Below are 24,360 nucleotides of genomic sequence, written 5' to 3'. Positions count from 1 at the left end.
ACCTTGATGTAATGCTATTTTTGCCAAAAAACTAAATAAAAATTGTCTCTGTTACAATAAACCATACTTTAAAAGTGATAGACTGTCCAGTAAAACCATACATGTGTACTGTGTCATTACCGGGTCTTGCTGCTCTGTGTAGGAGGATCTGAAGGCTTGGACTTCCAGCATCACTACCTGCATAGCTGAGCACGAGGCCATGGTCGTGTGGGATAAGCCCGTCACCTCCGCCATGGATGGCGACTGCTCGGAGAGGAAAGAAAAGTCCGAGGGGGACGCGGACGCCAGGTCGGAGAGATCGGAGATGGTCGGCGAAGAGAGGTCTGAAAAGGAGAGGTCAGAGAAAGGGGACGGCTCCGACAAGTTAGACACGTCAGAAATCGCTGACAAGTTGGAGGGCGGGGCGGGGGGCTCCAGCACATCTGGGAGGAGCAAATGAAGATCTTGGGTTGAGTTTTACTGACAATTGCTGTACGTGGTTGTATGAATGAGGAGCATGTTTGCAGAGCCTCAGTCCAAGAGTTGAGGCACACCGAGGCCACAGTCCACGGACGAGACTATTCGAACTGTGACTAACTCGTCTCGCCTCCCCTTCACCTGTGGCAGCGCATCAGTGCTTGCATTGCGCCACCTGCTGGTAAGTGGAGGCAACGATGGAGGCTGTGGCCTCTATTCTCTTGGATCCATCTTTCCGTATGTTAAAATGACTGATGCCATGTCTGTCTGTCTAAGGAAGTTCACAATAATGACTTAAAAAAAAAAAAAACTTTTGAAGCAATATACTTTTTTATGTTCTTCTCTCTAATAGTGAGAGATGAAAGCAAACAAAACACAAAGTAGTTGCAAATGTGAACCTGAATTATTTGATATGATTTCCCACGCACATGAGCTTACCCTGTCTTGCACCTTAGAAACGTCAAAAAAAATAAATAAAAAAATACTCAATCTTTAAAACTTGGAATCCCACCACATGGAAATTATAGATTTGTAGCCCCTTTTCCACCAAACATTGATTACTTTTTTGTGTGTAATCTTTGTCATTTTTGTCGTTTGCGTTTCCACCAGCAAGCATTCTCACCCCCATATTAGGGACAGGACGCAAATTAGTCTTGTCCCATTAAGAAAGTACAGCCGATTAGGGATGCCCGAGAGTATTGGCCAATACAGATATCGATACAATATTATATATGCATGCAGTATTCATACATAGTTGTATTATTGTGTTGTGTTGAATGTTAGAAAAGGTTGATCAAGGGAAATTAGTCAAAAAGAGAATAATGGTAAATAGGAAAAGCACAAACCTATTTATTATTAACCTTCTGGAATGGCCTATGGTGTCTTTAAATTGAAGTGGAGTGATATATTTTTTTCTTTGGTCACACCAATTGGCCACAATATTTCATTAAGTTAAACTCATGACACAGTTAATGGTTAAGATAGGGGATGTAATGATTATTGCTATTAAAGATTAACTGTGTTTTTTTTGGTGTTTTTTTTAGTATTAATGAATTGGAAATTTTCTAATCAAGTAGTCAAACAAATTGTCTCGTTTAGGTTTATTTGAAAAGCTCAAGCAGTTCAAAAGGCACAGGTCACATTCTTAGCAAGTATGGAAGAAATGCACGCTGAGGAAGGAGCGCTTTGCTCTTTTACATTGAATACAAGGTGGGAGAGGGGGAGTAGGCACAGTTTGGTGGGGGGAGAGCATATGACGCAACACCAGAGGAAAGTTTAAGACAATGGGCATCTGCTTTTCACAGAATGTGCATTTCACAGTAATACTGCAGTCTGTAATGGCAAACACAAGGATACATACATTTTTTTTACATCACATTATCTTTTTATATTAAAGCTATTGTAAAACCGTTATTGTTCACCTTAGTTTAATACACTCACAGGAGAAGCAAGATAGTGTTGCGAATGGCTGGTTACCTAGCTTAAATGCTAACATGAATAACATGTACGCTTATTGGGAACATCTTACCCCCATTAAGAAACTACATACCCCAACAAAATGTATATAAACACATTGGGTAATCTATTTTTTTTTTTTACTAAAGGAAGCAAATGAAACACAAAGCTAGCCTTTCGACGATGTGCATAACATTCAGAAAGATGTCTTATCACACAAGGAAGAGAACAGGCATTGGGACGCTTCACCCTTGCTCCCAGTGGTGTATTAATGTGTATGAATGTTTGGTGGCAAATTGGCAGTCACGCTTCTGTCAGTCCACCCCAGGTCAGCTGTGGCTACAAATGTAGCTTACCACCACTAAGATGTGAATGTGGAGTGAATGAATGATGGGTTCTCAGTTCTCTATGATAGCCTTGATTGTCCAGTCTATAGAAAAGCGCTGTATAAATCTAATCCATTATTATTATTATGTTGGCCCTGTGATGAGGTGGCGACTTGTCCAGGGTGTATTGTACCCTGCCTTCCGCCCGAATGCAGCTGAGATAGGCTCCAGCATCCCCCGTGACCCCGAACGGGACAAGTGGTAGAAAATGGATGGATGGATGTTTATTTTAGAGCTGTCAAGTGATTCATTTTTTTAATCAGATTATTAACACTCTAAACTTGTGATTAATCATCATTAATCAGGGGTTATCATTTGCTTGCATAGATACAATTTAAACAAATGCTATTTGCTAGTCAGATTGTCATACAGGAATGCTTTTTAAATGTTTTACAGAACTGCAAGTCATTGATTTGCTCAAAATAAGTGTAGTAAAAATTAATTGCACATTTTGGGAGTCTTTGCAGTTTGCAATAATCTTGCAAACAAGGTACAGTTACTAATCAATAATGTGGCAAACGCACTCATAAACAACTTAACATAGTGCACCATTTACTCTTCTTTAGTTTAAGCAGTTTTTAAAACAAGTTTTTGTACCTTTTCAGATGACAATCCTGATCTCTTATTTTATTTGTTTATTTTGGTTCAATGCAACTCCAGCTCGTTGTGATTACATACAGATGTCCAACGTTCTCCAGGAAGCAAAATAAATTCACATTCAGTCTGTAGTTGCAACTTGATGCTCTTGTTTGTGTAGCACAGTTGGTTTATCCTTGCTGTAATTGTGCCTCTCCAAAGTATTGTACGACAGATCGGCCGTGGTGATACGAATGACATCTTCTTGCAGGACTTGGTCTTCACAGATGTTAGATGTCCTGCATGCGGTGACTGCCCGTTTAGCAAAGGCATGTGTTTAACTTAACTGTGCTACTTTTGTTGACAACATTGAATCAGCAGACTTTGCTAGCGTTGCGTTCTCTTCTGCTTCTTGTCGGTCACTAGCATTCATGCTAGCATGTAGTTAGGATGCTGACTGCTGCTTGCTTTCACCTCAGAGTCTACAAGACACAACAAAGTCTCCAATATCCCCGGGAAAAGTCACAAGATTTGTCGCCAGTTGCTGTTTACAAAATAAGTTTTCAAGAGGAATTGACAACACCATCTTCGAGTGCATGTTTCGCTTTAAGATGGTATTTTAAACTTGATGTGAGCCGATGAGAAGAACGTTTGTAGCTGCAATACCGACAAGTTACCTTAGTTTTATCCAAAGTTCTGTTTTGATCACAGACTGCGTCACAAATGCGTGCGTTTTCTGGGTTAAGGCCCCGTTTACACTAAGCCGGATAAGGTTATCCAGGTAAATCCCACCTAACCTTATCCTTGTCCACACACAACAATGCCACCGTTTAAGACCCCCTCCCCCCCTCCGTCCGCCGGCGCAACACAACGTAGTACGCATGCGCGGAAAATGCGCACGTCATAGTCACATCCAGTGTTGCTTTGTGTGCAAGTTCTTAAATTAAACTTATCTGAACAATATCCAGTGTTGTGGTATTTCAATGAACTGGAATCCAGTGTGCTTTGGAGCCCTATTGTAGTGAATCACACCTGAGCCATCATAAATTAATAAAACCTTTATTAGACACGTAAACAATGTGATAAAGAACATTTTACATCAATCAAACTAGGGATCTAGATATCTGGTCAGGACACTCCTCACTCTTTTGCCTTCACCTTCATTGTCCATTCATTTTGGTGACTTTATATACTCTGGACCTAGGCGTTGAGTCCGCGACATACATGGTGGACAATAACTGATACAGTCTGCTTTGCCAGTCCAAAAGCAATCGCCGTTTTCCGTAGTCTTCTCTCGATGGCCAGGTAATACAAAGCACACGCTACCTTTTTTATCACATCCACGGGAGCTCGCATTCTCGTTGACACTCCTTTGACAAATGGACAAAGTTTTTCGCTAAGTAGAATCACAGCTGACATTCGAAAGTTCTCTTGCTGTCTGAGAAGTGTTGTATCCCAAATAGCTGCAATCGCTTTCTCTTAAGGTATTCATGTGTGATTTCCACAAGCGTCTGTACATGTAGAATAAGGAGAAACACGGGCATGTCTGGATGACTCGCCTCCATATTTCCAGTGGTTACCTCCGAGTTACGAAACCGCTTTATTATGAAGCTGGCAATGTTCTTTCTGACATCACTTCCTGTGTGGGCGCAGTCTTTCTGGCGTCACTTCCTCTCCGAACTCAGTTTGTAAACCATCAATGAGTCCATACAAAGCTAAGTGCCGGAGATTCAAGAAATACACAGCGCTTTTAGCCGTGTAAAATTTGTCCGAGGAGGGGGACCTTAAATGCTGGTTTAGTGTGGCTGAAACGGGGCTTAGGCTAAATAATTATTAGTTTAAGGGGTTAAACGACTTAGTGTAGACATGGCCTAAGCCTCAACCCGGAAGTGATTAATCATCATTCATATTTGATAACGCGATAATGTATTTGTATTAATCACATGTGTTAACGCGTTAAGGTTGACACCCCTAGTTTATTTCATTTCAGTTCCGAAGATGACTCATTTAGTACAGAAATAAATAAAATGCACCTGGGGATAGGTTGATTGGCAACACTAAAATTGGCCCTAGTGTGTGAATGTGAGTGTGAATGCTGTGTTGGCCCTGCGATGAGGTGGCGACTAGTCCAGGGTGTATCCCGCCTTCCGCCCGATTGTAGCTGAGATAGGCTCCAGCGCCCCCCGCGACCCCGAAGGGAATAAGCGGTAGAAAATGGATGGATGGATGGATATTTAGCCTCATAGCATTGATGCTAATAGCAAATACCAATCCTTCACCCTGAGTTTTGCGCATTCATGTCAAACAAGTGGTGTCTTCTAAGGTAAAAGGAAAATCTAAGTGCCAAAGGGTGTATAGCCATCAAAAGGGAATGTTACGAAGAGGTGGCTATCGGAAAGCACATAAACGTAAGTCATTATAAGCATTATTGGTTGTCATAGTAATAACACTCATGTATTATCAGGTATTCAATCACTTGCTACTCAACATAAATATAGCCATAATTTGAATGTTGCTTTATTTTGACGTATCTCTTTGTACGAGCTAGCTAACACACCTCTAGCTCGTAAAGTACGATGTAAGATGAGGAACAAATGTACTACGCTACAATTTACTACACTTCATGACTTATTAGATGACTAATCTACTTTCAGAATTTACATTGGCTATGTTTTGAATGAGTATTTTCTAAATCGCTTGTCATACGAGCGAGCTAACCGGGCTGTAGCTACAACAAAACTACCATGTCAGACTAACAGTGATCGGACTTTACAACAATTTACTACAGTTAATAAACAATCAGACAAGTAATCTACTTTTAGAATTTACATTAGCAATGTTTAGAATGTTGTTTTTATTTGGAAATAGCTCTTCTCACAAGTTGTAGCTAGTAAACTACGACATCAGACTAGCAGCAAACAGACTTCACTACAATTTACCGCATTTAATTTATTTCAGAATCTACATTATTCATGTTTGGAATATTGATTTTTTTATTTTAAAATCACTCATCTGCTAAAAATATTTTTTCATGGGGATGCACGTAAAGGTCCGCCGGAGGATTCGGAGGGGTGGGAGACAGCTACATGACTCTAGAGCAGTGGTTCTTAACCTTGTTGGAGGTCATATGTGCATTCACCGAACCCTTCTTTAGTGAAAAATAAAATGTTTTTTTGAAATTCAAGACAAAGTTATAGAGGTGGCGACTTGTCCAGGGTGTACCCCGCCTTCTGCCCGATTGTAGTTGAGATAGGCTCCAGCGCCCCCCGCGACCCCAAAGGGAATAAGCGGTAGAAAATGGATGGATGGATGGAAGACAAGAATATATGTTTTTGGTAACACTTTAGTATGGGGAACATATTCTAAGTAACAGGATTCAGGATGCTTTATTAATTATTATTGTCCATTCTTTAACATGTACAAGACACATAAGAACTGAAATTACATTTTCGGCACAGTCCCACTAAGAGCAGACATACGTTACAGGGAGACAAGACGGGACCGCCAACGGATCAGCCACTTACGGCGCTCCTTAAAAAGGTGGGAAAAAGGTGATATTAGGAAAGGGGGGAAGAGTAAAAAATATCAGTCAAAGGCTGGACCCTCGGGAGACTTAATTTAGAGTTTTTTGGACACTAGGGGAACATGTTCTAAGTAACAAAGACTTAATTTAGAGTTATTTGGTTAGGGTTAGGGTTATAGGGTTAGGGCCAGGGTTAGAGGGTTAGAGTTATAATAAGGCCATTCATAAGTACTTAATAATGACTAGTTAAGAGCCAATATGTTACTAATTTGCATGTTAATAAGCAACTAATTAATGGTGAATATGTTCCCCATACTTAAGTGTTACCATGTTTTTTTTACTGGTGCACAAAATGAACCGTGCATGAACATCACCTTGTTCAAAGAACAAAACCAACACAGTGCATAAACTCACAACAAATTACACACCTGCAAATTAGTGTGACTTCTGCTGTTGCCGTATCCGTAATACGTTGATAGGGAGATGTTTTGTGGGTGTGTCTTGACCTCCGCCGAACCCCTGAGCCCGACTCACCGAACCCCTAGGGTTCAATCGAACCCAGGTTAAGAACCACTGCTCTAGAGCATGGGAGAATCAGGATTCCACTTAAGCACACTGCAATAATTCAACAAAAAATAAACATAATAACAAATACAAAATCAATCAATCAATGTTTATTTATATAGCCCTAAATCACAAGTGTCTCAAAGGGCTGAACAAGCCACAACGACATCCTCGGTACAAAGCCCACAAAATAACACAAAATATTGGTGTTACTCCAAAGCATGCATCTAACATCTAGGGGCAGCGTGGCTCAGATGGTTGAGTGGCCATCCAGCAACTTGAGGGTTCCTTGTTCGATTCCAGCTTCCGCCATCCTAGTCGCGGTCGTTGTGTCCTTGGGCAAGGCATTCACCCACATTGCTCTTTGTGCCATGTAGACTAGTGAATGTTTGGTGGTGGTCAGAGAGGCCGTAAGCGCAAATTGGCAGTCAATTTAGCTTACCACCAACAATGTGTGAATGTGGACTGAATGAATAATGGGTCTTCAGTCACTGTAAAAATGTTTTGAGTGTCTTGAAAAGTGCTATAAAAATCAAATCCATTATTATTATCATTACTATTAATGACACTCAGGTTTGAGTCACAAACTAAAAAAGACAACAAAAAAATAGAGGTGAAGACAATCTGGTGTCCCATATTTATCGGTTAGTAAGTTGACAACCCTACCTACCAAAGTTTTGGAAACTTCTGGAAAATATAGTTGTTACTACCTGAAATGTGGGTGATCACTGGGTGATTTTTTTTTTGGTGGAAACGTGCTTTTTTTTTTTTTCCAAGGAAATAGAAACATTTTGTGTGGTGGAAAAGTGGCTAATGTACCAGAACGCTGGTGTTACCCACCTAGCTTTTTGGATGTCATTCAACATTCTTTTGATCCATGTAAAAAAAAAAGAAAATGAAAAAAAAAGAGAGCTCTCCGTGAAAAGGATGAGATAAACGATTTGACACAATGCCTTTGTACACACGACAGGAAGCTGAACACTGCATGAAATAGTCTATTAGTGCACTTGTTGAACCTTTTTTTATGTTCTGAAAATCATTTTGGGGAATTGCAATAATTTAGTGCAAAGGAGACATTTTGCAGTCATGGTCCACGACTCACAAAGATTGTCTTCCATCTTCCTTTTCTCTGCCGGATGAACCATGAGCAAAACGCCCCCCGACCCCCAAACCCCCCCCTTATCTATCTTTATTATTATTCATTTTCCAAGCGCTGACATGTTCACACTATGGCGTCTGAAGAGTTCTGTACGACTGTTGCGTCTTTTATTTTGAAGTCCAACCTGATTCTCAAATACCAACAGCGAGTTGTAATGCAAATCTGCTGTGGTTCAAGTCATGAATTGTATATACTTATCTTTGTATGTATATCCAGAAACCCTGTGCTCTAATAAAACAGTACTCTGACGTAAAATGGGTAAAAGTAAAACCTTTGTACTATTAATCCACTTTTAAGTCAATTAAAAACAACCGTCACTGCGATATATTAATGTTTATGACATTTAAAGGAAATACGCAAATTAGAAGTCACTAATGAGTAACATAGCATATATAAGTACACTGAAATCTAGTTGTATTGAGCCATTTTTACCAGGGAAGAGCAACAGGACATACTTAAATATGCTTGTATTTTTATATTCTTATGTTCTTATGTTCTTTCCCCCACGCCCAAATAGGAACTTGTGCTAAATGTGCGTATTAAGAACACGCGCACATCAATAAATGATTAAATTCTGTGAGACGAACCGACCCGTTCATTGTTTTACATGTTTGTGGACATTAGAAAACTAAAGGGGAACTGCACTTTTTTTGGAATGTTGCCCATCCTTATGTGAAACAGGAACACTTGTTTTTCTTTTTTTATGCATTCTAAATAGTAAATAAATGTGAGCAAAAGTCCGCTTACAATGGAGCCTCTATTCTGCATATAAAGTGCTTAAAAAAACATCCAAGCACCTCCATTTGTCAGTACGTGGTCCTTTGGGTGTTGTTTTCCCGGAATGCAAAGGAAAGTTGGCGCGGGCAAGGCGTGAATGTAAGTACATCTTTATTTAAACACTAACAAACTACAAAAAAAGGAAGCAAACAAAAGGCGCACACAATGGCGGAGAACAAACATGACTTATGAAAACAAAAGACTAGCACAAAGGCAATTAACTATGAACATGAAACAAAAACACTTACTGTGGCATGGCATGAACTATAATAAACAAGAATCTCATGGGTAGCAGAGGTATTATGGATGGATAGATAATGTCACCAGGCCGATCAGCAGAAACAGACAGTCTTAAATAGCAGTGACATGATTAGTGACAGGTGTGCGAGTGCAAAGCGTGAGACAGGTGCGTGCCATGACAGGTGAAAACTAATGGGTTGCTATGGTGACAAAACAAACAAGAGTGCACAAAGAGTCCAAAAACAAAACCGAACAGGACTAAAACAAAAACATGATCAACAGACATGACACCATTAGAGTTTTATTTACATGCTGTAGGTGTATATATGCAATGTAGTAACATGCACATTCATAATAATTAATATTTAGGTAGTTTGATCATTTTAAGCATCATTTTACAAACGCATCACAACGTTTGCTTTTTCCTTCAACATCATCACTGATTATTACTCACTGCAGACTTCATGAGAGACAACAAACATAATAAAACATCACTTACTGTACAATGTCTGCTGTCATTAGGATGTCGACTAATAGGATGTTCTTCTTGTTTAGAGGAAGAATGACTCATAATCCTTGCAAAGAAAAAAAAAAGGGAGCTGGAACCAAGCGTCTTTTTGTGTCTATCTCGCCTTCTCCGGGTCTAAATTGGCTGTCAAAGTTAACCAACCTGTCGGATTATGTCCCTCATTTCTAATCTAGAATAAACTTTCCCCAAAATCCGAGGCAAGGCAGCAGCTCACCAGTTGATGATGCCAACACAGCAGCAAAAGCTAATTAGCTCTCTGTAATCATGGCGCCACTAAAAAATAGTTTGTCTGCTTTAGCGCTTAATAACAATATCACTGATGCTTGGGTAAATGGAGTATTGTTGGCGCTTTTTGGATGGTTATTTTAGAGGACCTCTCATTGACTCTGTTGTAAGCGGACTTTTATTTGCAAATTAGAATGCATTAAAAATGCAAAAAGATGTGTGTTCTTGTCTTTCCTAATGATTGTGAATTTCAGGCAAAAATTGCAGTTACAGATGGAGACGTCCTTTTAACCCGTTAGAAGCCACAGCCTTTGAAAGTGAAACGATGGTGGCTACACATTTCTTTTCTTAAAATATTACCAATTCACGTCAAACTAATGTTACATTGTTCAGTGGTGACTGGCTTTTAGTCAGTAACCTGCTCAAAAAAGTATGTCTAAAACTGAACTGAAGCAATTAAAATAAAAAATAAAAAATGGAAATACAACTTATCTATTCCAGACATGCAAAAATATGACAAAACACATTTTATGGAGATATAATTATAGTTTTACAGTACTTGCAGGAAACAAAGGAAATACATATAAATGAGAAATGAATTGGATGAATGAACATTTACTTTTCATGACCTTTGTACTTTGTTACGAGTTCTTTCTCGCCTTCTTGCGTTTTTATGTCCATTATTATTTGTTACATCGCTTTATTTACATCAACTGATGCAATCACATATATGCAACGCAGAACTTTTCAGCACGACACGTCACACTGTCGTGACTCGATAAGTCCACAACAGTACTGTGTCTTACAACCCGCATATATTTATATTTTTTGGCTTCAATAAGGGTTATTTTGTAGTTGTAAAAGTACAAAGACTGGGATTTTTTGTTTGGGCGCTGTATTCCACGGGCAAACAAATTACTTTGGCGTGCGTAATGTTTGGTCGTACGATACCCAAGATGACATACAAAAAAACGGGCAAACATTTTATCAAATCAAATCACAGGGAAAAGTGGTCCTTGTGAAAAGTGAGGTACTACTGTAGCTTGTTTTGTATAAATTGAGATATAGTAAAAATGGTTTATTTGACCCCGAGAGGGACAAGCTGTAGAAAATGGATGGATGGATTGTTGAACTGTCATATTTGACAACTTATTAATTACAAATAGAGGTGGAAATATTTGGGCATTTCATGATTTGATTACGATTCAGGGAATCTTGAATTAGTATGTTGTCTATTGCCACGTCATGTGTCAGAGTTTGTGGCTTTGCTCTATCGCAGATTAAATTGAAGCATATTCTATGTATTGTTGACCTAAATCAAACATTTTCAAAGCACACAAGTAAAAATATCAATACCAAAGTAGTCAATCAAACCAATTAGAGCAAGTTGTTCAGAGTCTGGGCCACTGATTGGCTCAGCCTCAGGCAGCATTACTGTACTGGATTAAAGGGGTGTAAAGGTGAATATGTGGGTGTTATTTCATCTCTAAAGGGAACTCATAATGTTAGAAACATATTTACAAGGTCGTAAACAGGGTTTTTATGCTCTAGCTATTAGGGTTGTACGGTATACCAGTATAGTAAAGTACTGCGATACTGATGAATCATAAAAAGTACCGGTTCTCTCTTTTTTTTTTTTTAACGGGCATAACGGCACGCCGTCGTGACATTGCTGGTTTTACGAGCAGAGGAGCATGTTCGGCAGCGCACAATCACAGAGTACTTACACACAGAAACAGTGTGTAGACAGAAAAGTGAGAACGGACGCATTTTGGCTTAAAAACTAACGATAAAGGTGAAGTTATAACACTGAAACGCCCTCAGGAAGAGATGCTTTAAGACATGGCTAGCTAGCTAGCGGCTAACGTGCTTATCTAGTCGGCAGTGTTTTAGCTATTTTTAAATCACTAATCCTCGCCTCCATGGCGATAAATAAAGTAAGTTTCTTACAAGTATTATTATCACTGCAGGATGAGGACTAGCTAAACATGCTTCACTACACACCGTAGAAGGATACAACAGCTCACCGGCGTCACCGCAAACAAGCTGGCGCTTCACAATGTAAACAAACGCCATTGGTAAATCTACACTTGACATCCACTATAATGATACCACGTACAAGAGTGTATCCAGTCAATAATACAATGATTACGATATTTTTTATAATAAAAAAACATTTTTTCCTTTTTTTAAAATTCATATTATGTTTATAAACTCAGTAAATATGTCCCTGGACACACGAGGACTTTATGACCAATGTATGATCCTGTAACTACTTGGTATTGGATCGATACCTAAATTTGTGGTATCATCCAAAACTAATGGAAATTATCCAAACAACAGAAGAATAAGTGATTATTACATTTTTACAGAAGTGTAGATAGAACATGTTAAAACAGAAAATAACCAGATATTAACAGTAAATGATCAAGTAGATTAATCATTCATTTTCTACTGCTTGTCCTTCATAATTTTGACAAAATAATAGAATGATAAATGACACAATATGTTACTGCGTATGTCAGCAGATTAAATTAGGAGCCTTTGTTTGCTTACTTACTACTGAAAGACAAGTTGTCTTGTATGTTCACTATTTTATTTAAGGACAATATTGTTCTTGGATTGCAATAAGAAACATATGTTTAATGTACCCTAAGATTTTTCGTTAAAATAAAGCCAATAATGCCATTTTTTTTATTTAGAAAAGCATCGAAAAGTATCGAAATACATTTTGGTATCGGTACAACCCTACTAGCTGTATTCGATTTATAAATAACAATTTCTAATTTGTGGAAATTAACTACTGTCAGGCCCGGAGCCAATTAACAGCAACAAACGAGGGATAGTTGTATTATTAGTATTATATATGATGATTTCTCCTCTACTACTGCCTGTGTTTTTTCTCTACGTGCTGGTTCCACATTTTAGAACCATCTTTATTAGAGATGTCCCGATAATATCGGCCTGCCAATAAATGCTTTAAAATGTAATATCGGAAATTATTGGTATCGTTTTTTTTAATTATCGGTATCGTTTTTTATTTTTTTATTTTATTTTTTTTATTAAATCAACATAAAAAACACAAGATACACTTACAATTAGTACACTAACCCAAAAAACCTCCCTCCCTCATTTACACTCATTCACACAAAAGGGTTGTTTCTTTCTGTTATTAATATTCTGGTTCCTACATTATATTTCAATATATATCAATACAGTCTGCAAGGGATACAGTCCGTAAGCACACATGATTGTGCGTGCTGCTGGTCCACTAATAGTACTAACCTTTAACAGTTAATTTGACTCATTTTCATAAATTACTATTTTCTATGTAACTGTTTTTATATTGTTTTACTTTCTTTTTTATTTAAGAAAATGTTTTTAATTTATTTATCTTATTTTATTTTTTATTTTTTTCAAAACCTGGTTGTCCAAATTAGGCATAATAATGTGTTGATTCCAAGACTGTATATAACGGTATCGGTTGATATCGGTATCGGTCGATATCAGTATCGGTAATTAAGAGTTGGACAATATCGGGATATCGGAAAAATGCCATTATCGGACATCCCTAATCTTTATAATACTTTATTTCACATACTGAAACGAGCTGTTTTGCAACTTGCTCAAAGTAAAAAAAGAAATTTACCAAAAAATACAACAATAACCCCACCTTTGTGTTACCTTTAGTGGTTTACCGGAACATACAGTACAGAATTTTCCAGTCTCTATATATTTTTTGCAACCGCTAATTATATACTGAATAAAAATAGATCGTTGGCCCTAGGAATTTGTTTGGTAACTAACGATTTGCAGTTTTTGTTGTTGCAACAGACTATACAAACAATCATAATACAAATCTACATAATGTACTTCATTAGCTACAGTATGTATTAAAAGCTGTAAAAGGGCGGTATATAATGCTTAAAACTCATTGGAGCGTTAGCGCCCTGTAGGAAGACGCATAAATATTCCAAACAGCCCCTTTAAGTAATCGATATTTGGACGTTTGTCCATGGATTTAGCCTCGTCCCAATCGTAATTAATCAAATAATCTGTCATATTCCCCCGCCCCTAATTTCAATTGTTAAAATGGTTTTAAAAAGATGGTAGGCAAGGAGATAAGCTAGTTTGTTATTTTGTTTCTTCTACAGTATGGAAGGGATTCATATGGCCACGTTTCCCAGTGGATCTCGCGTGAGAGGAAGGTCCGCGGTTAATCATTTTGCAATGCAGTCAGCTGAAAATGATGGAAATCGCCACGTTGGAATTGCCGCAAAACAAATTTGAATACATTCAACACTCTACTGCCATCTGGCGGCTAAAGTGGATAGTGCGCTCCCCCAATTTGTCACGTTTCATGTGTCGGGTAAACCGCGACAAACGGAGCCATATGAATCCTCCGTTCCAACTGTACGTCACTCATTGCCTCGATGAGTTCAAGTCAAGCACAAAGTTGTACAGAACACATTGAAAGTGTTGGCTTCTTATGGGTTAAACATACTTCTTCATCCAAAGTGTTCTCTTTGATCCCATCGCACCTTGGAAATATTGTACATCCAAATTCAGAGTCTTCCTTTCTTTCGAAAAGACCAAAAGGTACGTTCCGATGCCGCGGTATTGTGTTCCACCAGGAATGTAACGACTGTGCTTGCCTTCAAATGAGCGCAACGAGCATATTTTGTGATGTGAATGTTTATTTCCCTGTCACTCTTTGAACATAAGTGCCATGAACGAGCGGTGGAAGTAGTTGTTGACAGGGAGAAGCCAGAGCGAGGCTGCCATTGCAAGACGTGGCCCGTAGCGCCCGGCGCTTTCACCCCCGGATGCGATCACTCCACAGTGCCACATGGTCGCTCTCCGTCGCTTCCACGCAACATGCAAGAGACTTTTTGTTCTCTTTCCGCCATGAGAACAAAAGTTGGAGAGACAGCACAAACTGTGACCCAGGAAAATAATAATAATGTGCAGACATTGTTTCTTTCATCCCTGAAGAGTGTATGTCTTTGTTCACCGACATTCAAACTTGCTGCTAAGACATGAATAAACCTCCCAACTTGCTGATGCTAATGTGATGGTGCGTTGATATTGGTAGGACATCCTGTGTGTGCTTTATACTTCTACCATACTCACACTACACTTCCCTACACTGCAAAAACTGAAATGTAATTAAGATTAAATATCTCAAATAAGGGTGATATTTGCTTATTTTCTGTCTAATAAGATACTTTTTCTCACTAAGCAGATTTTATGTTAGAGTGTTTTACTTGTTTTATCAGTAAGATATTACAGCTTGTTGCTGAGATTTTATGACCTATATTGAGTAAAACATGCTTGAAACTAGAATATCAACTGTTGCAAAGCTGTGTCATCAACACTCACAAGTATAAAAGTACTTTTTTAAAGTAATAATTTCTTATTTCAAGCATTAAAAAAAAACAACATGATTTTGACACAATTGTGTCTCATAATTAAAACAGATGACAGCCAAATGGACTTTGCTGTTTTATTTTCAATGAAACAATAGAACATACGTACTCATATAGTAGTACAGTTGGCACAGTACAGTAAACTGACAATTAATATTTAAACATTTAACATTTCAAACAATTTTGAACAGAAATAGTTCATGCACATTCAGATAAATTCTTTAAAATTACAATTAAAAATGTTTTGGCCGGGGGCCGGGCTGTATATATGTGCACTAATTGACTGAAAGAGCATGCACTTGGCGCGATGATGTCATGTTATCGATGGAAAAATGCATTTTTAGACAATGTCATTTGCCTGAGCGGCTAGGAGACCCCGAGAGTAACAAGCGGTTGCCTTGTTGCCTTTCCATTAAGAACAATAAACTAGTTTTTAGTATAAGTTCGCTGGTTTCTAGAAATGTAATTGTAACAGGTACGTTAGCTATTATAGTAGACGTTCTCAATATTTGGGCTAATCAGAAGTCTAGATTACGACTCGGAGAGAGTAGGACAGACACTATTAAATGCTTTAAATTATACTGGTGTTATTTAAATATGTATAGTGCAACAAATAGTGGACATACATTGATAGGAATGGCCATTCAAAACAAAAGAAAAAAACAGCAAGGGTTCAGGTAATTCATAACAGGTAGTATCAAAAGTTCTTAAAAGGTCATATGAGACTGATCGCAGTCCATATGCGCATTCAGAGTTCATACAGCCACACGGTTTGGGGTTGTGGGTATGGCAGTTTGTAGTGAGAGTTCAGTTTATGGGCACGGTGTGTATGAGATAGTGCAAAGGGCCGCAGAGCAATGAGGTGTGAGGCAAGGGGTTCGGCTATAAGCCGCCTACCGGGCCGACCAGAGCAGGTGGAATTCAGGGGTTGAGAGGTGGAGATCCTTGGGCTCAGGCTCGAGGCCTATCTACAGCTCGCCATCCAAGACTTAGGGACCTGGCCAACTCGGCTTAATATCTTATCATCGATAGACTCTCTCGTCGCAACACGTCCCTGATGTTCAGCACCGGCTTCATATGTCCCCAGGCTTAGCCACCGCACCTGGCAGCCATCTTGGAATGCTGGATTTTATAGAGCGCGATTGGCTGCAGCGGGTCACGTGAGCGCGTGTGTTAAACTCGCGAGATTAAACGTGGAAACGGCGCAGGTAATATGAGGAGATGCCATAAGAGGAAATATGGCTTATTTCCCACCCGTGTTACATAATGCAGAGCGCATATCATTATGTCAAAATAGTGGCACTAGCATTTACTTAATTTAAGAATATTTTTCAACATATTGAGCAAAAAGGTCTCTTTTTTTTCTACTAAGAAAAGTGAACTTGTTATTAGTGAGAATATACTTATTTTAAGGTATTTTTGGGTTCACTGAGGTTAGCTAATTTGACTTGTTTTGGAAAGTCTTGACAAGCCAAATTTTCTTGTTCTATTGGCAGATCATTTTGCTTAGTTCAAATAAAATACCCCTCATTTTTGTATTTTTTTTCCTTGATTTTGAACACTGACTTTTCGCGGTGTACGCTCATAGCAACTATTTCATCCCCTGCTGATGGCATTAGCTTTACGTTATCAACTATGGTGGCTTTATTTTAACGAAGGGAAAAGAATGTAAAAAGACATGAAATAAAGGTTATAAATGTACCTGATTGAGTGAAATAAGTGTTTGATGCTAACAGAAAAAACGGCTTAGGCTAACGATTGCGTTAAAGTTAAAGTACCAACGATAGTCACACACACACGAGGTCTGGTGAAATTACCCTCTGCATTTGACCCATCCCCTTGTTCCAGCTCTTGGGAGGTGAGGGGAGCAGTGAGCAGCAGCGATGGCCGCGCTCGGGAATTATTTTGGTGATTTAACGCCCAATTCCAACCCTTGATGCTGAGTGCCAAGCAGGGAGGTAATGGGTCCCATTTTTATAGTCTTTGGTATGACTCGTTTTGAACTCATGATCTTTCATTCTCAGAGCGGACACTCAAACCACAAAGCCACCGAGCAGGTAATAGAGCAGGTTGTTACCGACAATCCGCGGTAATTCTTCCGACCGTTGGTATTACCCATTAAAATTCCATTTATCGTATGGTTTTAATTGATAACCGCACTTTGTTAAACTCACAGAGCGGTGATACCGCTTATCCCCTGGTGTAGCAAGCTAGCACGTTAACTAGCTTAGATGCTACTGTAGCATGGATACAAGACACATTAACGTCTTTCCTCATTAGAACATTTGAACACTCAAATGAAGTCAACAATACTACAACGCGTCACAGTAAATAGACCGTTTTTCAGAGAAATTAAGTTTTTGACTTGATTTGAGCCGGCAATTTTTTTAGTAGGAAGAACATGGTGTAACGATTACCGTTATCAATGATAAACCGCGGTAGAACCTCCAACAGTTTTAGTATTACCCTTTCAAAATGATCATAAAAATCATGATTGCACACTTTGATAAACTCACGGATCGGTGATACTGCCCATCTCCTGCAGAAACAGGTTAGTGCGTTAGACTTAGACTTAGACTTATACAAACTTTAATGATCCACAAGGGAAATTGTTCAACATAGTAGCTCAGTTACAATGATGGAAAGTGTAAGGATGGAAAGGACAATGCAGGTCTAAATGGACTAATATAGCGATACAAAATCTAACATATATACAAATATATACATAATATGTGTACAGAATAATATATATACAGATATATTATATTATGTCTATAACATATACGTTAACGAGCTAGAATGAATACAAGACACATTACCGTCTTTTGCCATTCAAACGTATGGAAGTTCACTGTTATCTTCACTGTAAACAAAATCAGTCGATTTTACGGTAAAAAAAAAAAGCGACAGCTCACTCGCCAGAATTTTACTGTAAAATTTACGGTGGCTTTATCACCAAATTAGTGTCAAATAAACATACCTAAACACGTTAATAAAGTTAATAGCACGTGAACATAAATGGACAATTTTTCATAGAAATGACCTCTTTGACTCTCACGCTGTATGTCAACTTAAGCTGCCGAACATGTACAGTATGTCGACTTAAGCGGGCACTTTTTAGTCATGGGAGGAACATGGTGGATCAGGACTTGAGTTGGTCCATATTTGGGATGTAAAGATTTCCGTTATCAATGGCAAATCCGGTAAAACCTGCAACAGTAATACCCTTTCAAATCCAAATGATCGTAAAACCGTTATTGCACACTTCGGTCAACTCACAGAGCAGTGATACTGCTCATCTACTGATGAAGCAAGCTAGCGCTCTAACTAGCTGAAATCAGTGATTCTCAAACTGGGGTTCCTGTCCCACTAGTGGTACGCGGGCTCCATCTAGTGGTACGCCCAAGGAACACTTGACTAAGTGTTTGATTTTCCTATATTCAAACATCTTCAAACTGTGTGTAATGTTACAGAGGCCAACAATATACTTATTAAATACAACCTCTGCCATGTTTTTGATGAATACTTTGGCCTACTATGCTACTGTATTTCAATGTTGGTCACTATGGTGGTACTTGGAGAGCCAAGTGTTTTCTGAGGTGGTTACTTGGCGAAAAAAGTTTGAGAACCACTGGCTTGAATGCTAACATGAATATGAGACACATTACCGTCGTTCTCCGTTAAAACATACAAAAATATACATTTTTACACACTCAAATGGAGTAAACAATACTACAACACGTCAACATAAACAGACTTTTTTTCATAGCAAGGACCTCTTTCACTCTCATATTGTATGACGACATAAGCGGGCACTTTTTAGTAATGTGGACCAGGACTTGATTAGTTGGTCCACTTTAGAGGTGTATTGATTACCGATATGACTGATAAACCATGGTAAAACCTCCCTCAGTTAGTGTTACTCTTTCAAATTAAAATGATCGTAAAACCTTAATTGATTACTGTACTTTGATAAAGTCATGATCATGCTCATCTCCTGGTGAAGCCTATTGACTATTTCAGATGCAAGCATGGAGGGACAAGACACATTAACGTCTCTCCCCAGTAAAATATATGAAAATTCTCTGTTATCTTCTCTCCCCAAAAAAATTAAAAAATAAATTTCTAGATTTTACTGTAAGAACCTGGGAGCTCAGTCAACATAATTTTACCAGAAAATCTATGGTGTTTTTTACACCGAATTACTGTAAATTGAAAAATGGTACCAGTTACCAAAATCTTGCAACTGAATTGCCAGTTTTTTACCGTAAAATCCACTGACTTTTTTTTGTTTTTTTTCCAAATGTAGTTCTCCCAATACTGTAATTTATTACAATATAAGTCTTTTGATAGCACGCACATGCACCATGCAATTTAATTAATTGGTGCTTGGCATCCCCAAACCAGCACCATTTTTACCATGTAACATGCTTTTATAAAGAAAGGTTGATATTCTACTACAGGACTGAATGATTTGTGTTGCCTGACGCTTGTTTGTTTGTATGAGTATGTATGTATGTATGTGTGTATGCATGAGTGTGTATATACAGGTAAAAGCCAGTAAATTAGAATATTTTGAAAAACTTGATTTATTTCAGTAATTGCATTCAAAAGGTGTACCTTGTACATTATATTTATTCATTGCACACAGACTGATGCATTCAAATGTTTATTTCATTTAATTTTGATGATTTGAAGTGGCAACAAATGAAAATCCAAAATTCCGTGTGTCACAAAATTAGAATATTACTTAAGGCTAATACAAAAAAGGGATTTTTAGAAATGTTGGCCAACTGAAAAGTATGAAAATGAAAAATATGAGCATGTACAATACTCAATACTTGGTTGGAGCTCCTTTTGCCTCAATTACTGCGTTAATGCGGCGTGGCATGGAGTCGATGAGTTTCTGGCACTGCTCAGGTGTTATGAGAGCCCAGGTTGCTCTGATAGTGGCCTTCAACTCTTCTGCGTTTTTGGGTCTGGCATTCTGCATCTTCCTTTTCACAATACCCCACAGATTTTCTATGGGGCTATGGTCAGGGGAGTTGGCGGGCCAATTTAGAACAGAAATACCATGGTCCGTAAACCAGGCATGGGTAGATTTTGCGCTGTGTGCAGGCGCTAAGTCCTGTTGGAACTTGAAATCTCCATCTCCATAGAGCAGGTCAGCAGCAGGAAGCATGAAGTGCTCTAAAACTTGCTGGTAGACGGCTGCGTTGACCCTGGATCTCAGGAAACAGAGTGGACCGACACCAGCAGATGACATGGCACCCCAAACCATCACTGATGGTGGAAACTTTACACTAGACTTCAGGCAACGTGGATCCTGTGCCTCTCCTGTCTTCCTCCAGACTCTGGGACCTCGATTTCCAAAGGAAATGCAAAATTTGCATGGTTGGGTGATGGTTTGGGGTGCCATGTCATCTGCTGGTGTCGGTCCACTCTGTTTCCTGAGATCCAGGGTCAACGCAGCCGTCTACCAGCAAGTTTTAGAGCACTTCATGCTTCCTGCTGCTGACCTGCTCTATGGAGATGGAGATTTCAAGTTCCAACAGGACTTGGCGCCTGCACACAGCGCAAAATCTACCCGTGTCTGGTTTACGGACCATGGTATTTCTGTTCTAAATTGGCCCGCCAACTCCCCTGACCTTAGCCCCATAGAAAATCTGTGGGGTATTGTGAAAAGGAAGATGCAGAATGGCAGACCCAAAAACGCAGAAGAGTTGAAGGCCACTATCAGAGCAACCTGGGCTCTCATAACACCTGAGCAGTGCCAGAAACTCATCGACTCCATGCCACGCCGCATTAACGCAGTAATTGAGGCAAAAGGAGCTCCAACCAAGTATTGAGTATTGTACATGCTCATATTTTTCATTTTCATACTTTTCAGTTGGCCAACATTTCTAAAAATCCCTTTTTTGTATTAGCCTTAAGTAATATTCAAATTTTGTGACACACGGAATTTTGGATTTTCATTTGTTGCCACTTCAAATCATCAAAATTAAATGAAATAAACATTTGAATGCATCAGTCTGTGTGCAATGAATAAATATAATGTACAAGTTACACCTTTTGAATGCAATTACTGAAATAAATCAAGTTTTTCAAAATATTCTAATTTACTGGCTTTTACCTGTATGTGCATGTGTATTAGGGCTGCGAATCTTTGGGTGTCCCACGATTCGATTCAATATCGATTCTTGGGGTCACGATTCGATTATAAATCGATTTTTCCGATTCAACGCGATTCTCGATTCAAAAACGATATTTTTCCGATTCAAAACAATTCTCTATTCATTCATACATAGGATTTAAGCAGGATCTACCCCAGTCTGCTGACATGCAAGTAGAGTAGTAGATTTTTGTAAAAAGCTTTTATAATTGTAAAGGACAATGTTTTATCAACTGATTGCAATAATGTAAATGTGTTTTAACTATTAAATGAACCAAAAATATGACTTATTTTATCTTTGTGAAAATATTGGACACAGTGTGTTGTCAAGCTTATGAGATGTGATGCAAGTGAAAGCCACTTTGACACTATTGTTCTTTTTTTATTATTTTTTTAATAAATATCTAATGATAATGTCAATGAGGGATTTTTAATCACTGCTATGTTGAAATTGTTACTAATATTGATACTGTTGTTGATAATATTAATTTTTGTTTCACTACTTTTGGTTTGTTCTGTGTCGTGTTTGTGTCTCCTCTCAATTGCTCTGTTTATTGCAGTTCTGAGTGTTGCTGGGTCTGGTTTGGTTTTGGAATTGGATTGCATTGTATTGCTTTGTATTATTTTGTTTGATTGATTAATTAAAAAAAAATGCAGAGAAAAAATTTCACCACACGTAGTGTGTGTGTGACAATCATTGGTACTTTAACTTAACTTTAACTTTACACATACAAACTGTAGCACACAAAAAAGCACATTTAATAAAAACAACGTTATTATGGTCTTACCTTTACTTATATGTGCGGGAACAGTGGTGTTCGTGTTGGAGGAGTTGTGAATGAATGAAATATGAAATCCGTGCTGCAGTCTGCAGGTGTACCTAATGTTGTGTCCCTGCAGTTGTTCACGGCTCCTCCGGCGCGAGCATTATTGTATTTGCACTTTTTGGCTTCTTGTTAAGTGACTTTTTTTGGGTGGATTCGGTCTTGCACGTGGAGGGTTTGGGTGTGGGCTTTGGTTGGTGTGGCGCTCCCGTCGGGGGGTGCATTCTGCGCGGGGGTGCATTAACCGGCACCAGGAGGCGGGATTACTGCGAGCCTCACACAGTGCGTCTTTGCAGCAGTTTTATGATTGCTCAGCACAAGAAATACTTTACACACATACAGTTGTTGACAAAATACACTGTACATTATATACCTCAGCTAACTAAACTATGGAAATGTATAATATAATTCATATAGCAATACGGTCTCACTGCACAGCAGGCCAGCAGTCAACCGAGTCATTGCACAATCCATGGTGAGGCTCAATTGGCTGCTGATCACCGCAAGTCTCTTTTCAGTATTTGAACGGCAAATGTGAAAATTCAGCGATTCTGAATAAAAATAATCTAAAACTGGTGAAGTTAAATGGAAAATAACGTTATAGTATAATCACTGGATACATATAACAATTTAATTAATTTTTTTTCTTTTTACATTTTTTTTCTTTCCATGATGGCAGGTGAGGCCCGTCACTGGGATGTATGTATGTACAGTGTGTGTGTGTATGTATGTACAGTGTGGGTATGTGTGTGTGTGTGCATTCGTCACCCTGTATGTGAGGCAAAGCACGCATCCCAGCCACCCAGAAAGCCCCACCCAAAACAGCAGGTGTGCCGCCCGGGCAACAAGGAACCACTGGCTTCACGCATGCAGGCAGGCCGGCCAGCCAGCGACAGGTCCCACCAGGACCAGGCCGACAGGCAGGCCAGCGGAGGGTTGCAGACAGGTGTGCCTGGCCGAGGACAAGGCACAGGAGAAGCAAGAGACAACCAGCACCAAAGTCACGGAGAGACCACACTCCACGCAGGCAGAAAGTAGATCGAGTGCCCCGGAAGAGTAAGGAGCCCCACCCCATCACTGACCGGAAGATCCACAAGCCCAACCACCTCCCAGGAGAGCACGGCAGAGGCCGCCCCACCCAAGACAGCCGTAGTAGGATGGTCCAGCACGAGACCACGGGAAGCACCAACCCAGACAAGATCGCGACATTGAAGATGGGACGAGCGGAGCCACTCCCTGAAAGAGGGGGACAAATACATAAACAAATAAGAAGAAGAAACACACACACACACACACACACACACACACACACCGACACACACTCCTGAAAAGAGAGTTAAAAAATAAATACTGTAAATAAAATAAAAACAAAGATATGTCAGGAGACCACCAACTACGCCAGCATCCGGCCGCCGCGCAGCACCACTACATGCCATACCAGGGCACATCGACAGACCATGACAAGGGATGCACGTGCACTAGAGGGGGGCGGGATCTTGGGGCGCCAGACCCGCAGCCGGGCCGTGGTTGCCCAGGACCCCGACCTCTGCAGGACAAGCAGGTCCCGAGGGCAACACCAGCCTCCAATTTACAAAAAATGAAAATAAAATAGTAAAATAAAATTAGAGAGAGAAGAAAGGCGACACACAAACATGTCAGCAGGCTACGCCTCACACAGCACCGGCCGGGTCAAGGGTGAGAAATTCTGGACAGCAAAGCCATACCCAAAGAATCAGGGAGAAGCCGAACACACCCACAGAACCCACCTCCCCCCACCAAGATTTGGAAGATAATCACTACTGAAGGGGTTGAACTACAGAGGTCAAAGGTTTCACATATTTCATTTGGGTCCAAAAGTTAATTCACGCCAAATGTCCGTGGCCTGTGCAGCTTCTACTGAAAGTTTTAAAACATTACACTTTATTTTATTAGCAACCGGCTTTGCACAAGTGATAATAACATATTGCTTTATCATTTCTTGACTTTAAGACTGCCACAGCATATTTATAAGAGGATTCAAAGTCTAAACTCTGATAGCCCACACA

At 39.3% G+C, this 24,360-nt stretch overlaps 1 protein-coding gene across 1 annotated transcript in view; it reads left to right on the top strand.

Moving 5' to 3' along the window:
- sptbn4a (spectrin, beta, non-erythrocytic 4a) overlaps window positions 1–14,954 on the top strand; it is a 102,306-nt gene extending 87,352 nt beyond the window's left edge. Inside the window, exon 19 of the mRNA XM_061963218.2 lies at window positions 143–14,954. Coding sequence (XP_061819202.1) covers window positions 143–439 — 297 coding nt within the window. The 3' untranslated portion in view covers window positions 440–14,954. The remainder of the gene's footprint in view (window positions 1–142) is intronic.
- Window positions 14,955–24,360: the final 9,406 nt, after the last annotated feature.

The sequence above is a fragment of the Nerophis lumbriciformis genome, linkage group LG09, assembly GCF_033978685.3.
Source record: "Nerophis lumbriciformis linkage group LG09, RoL_Nlum_v2.1, whole genome shotgun sequence".
In the NCBI taxonomy this organism is placed as follows: domain Eukaryota; kingdom Metazoa; phylum Chordata; class Actinopteri; order Syngnathiformes; family Syngnathidae; genus Nerophis; species Nerophis lumbriciformis.
Note: the sequence above shows the minus strand (reverse complement) of the source record. Positions and strands in the feature narration are given on the sequence as shown.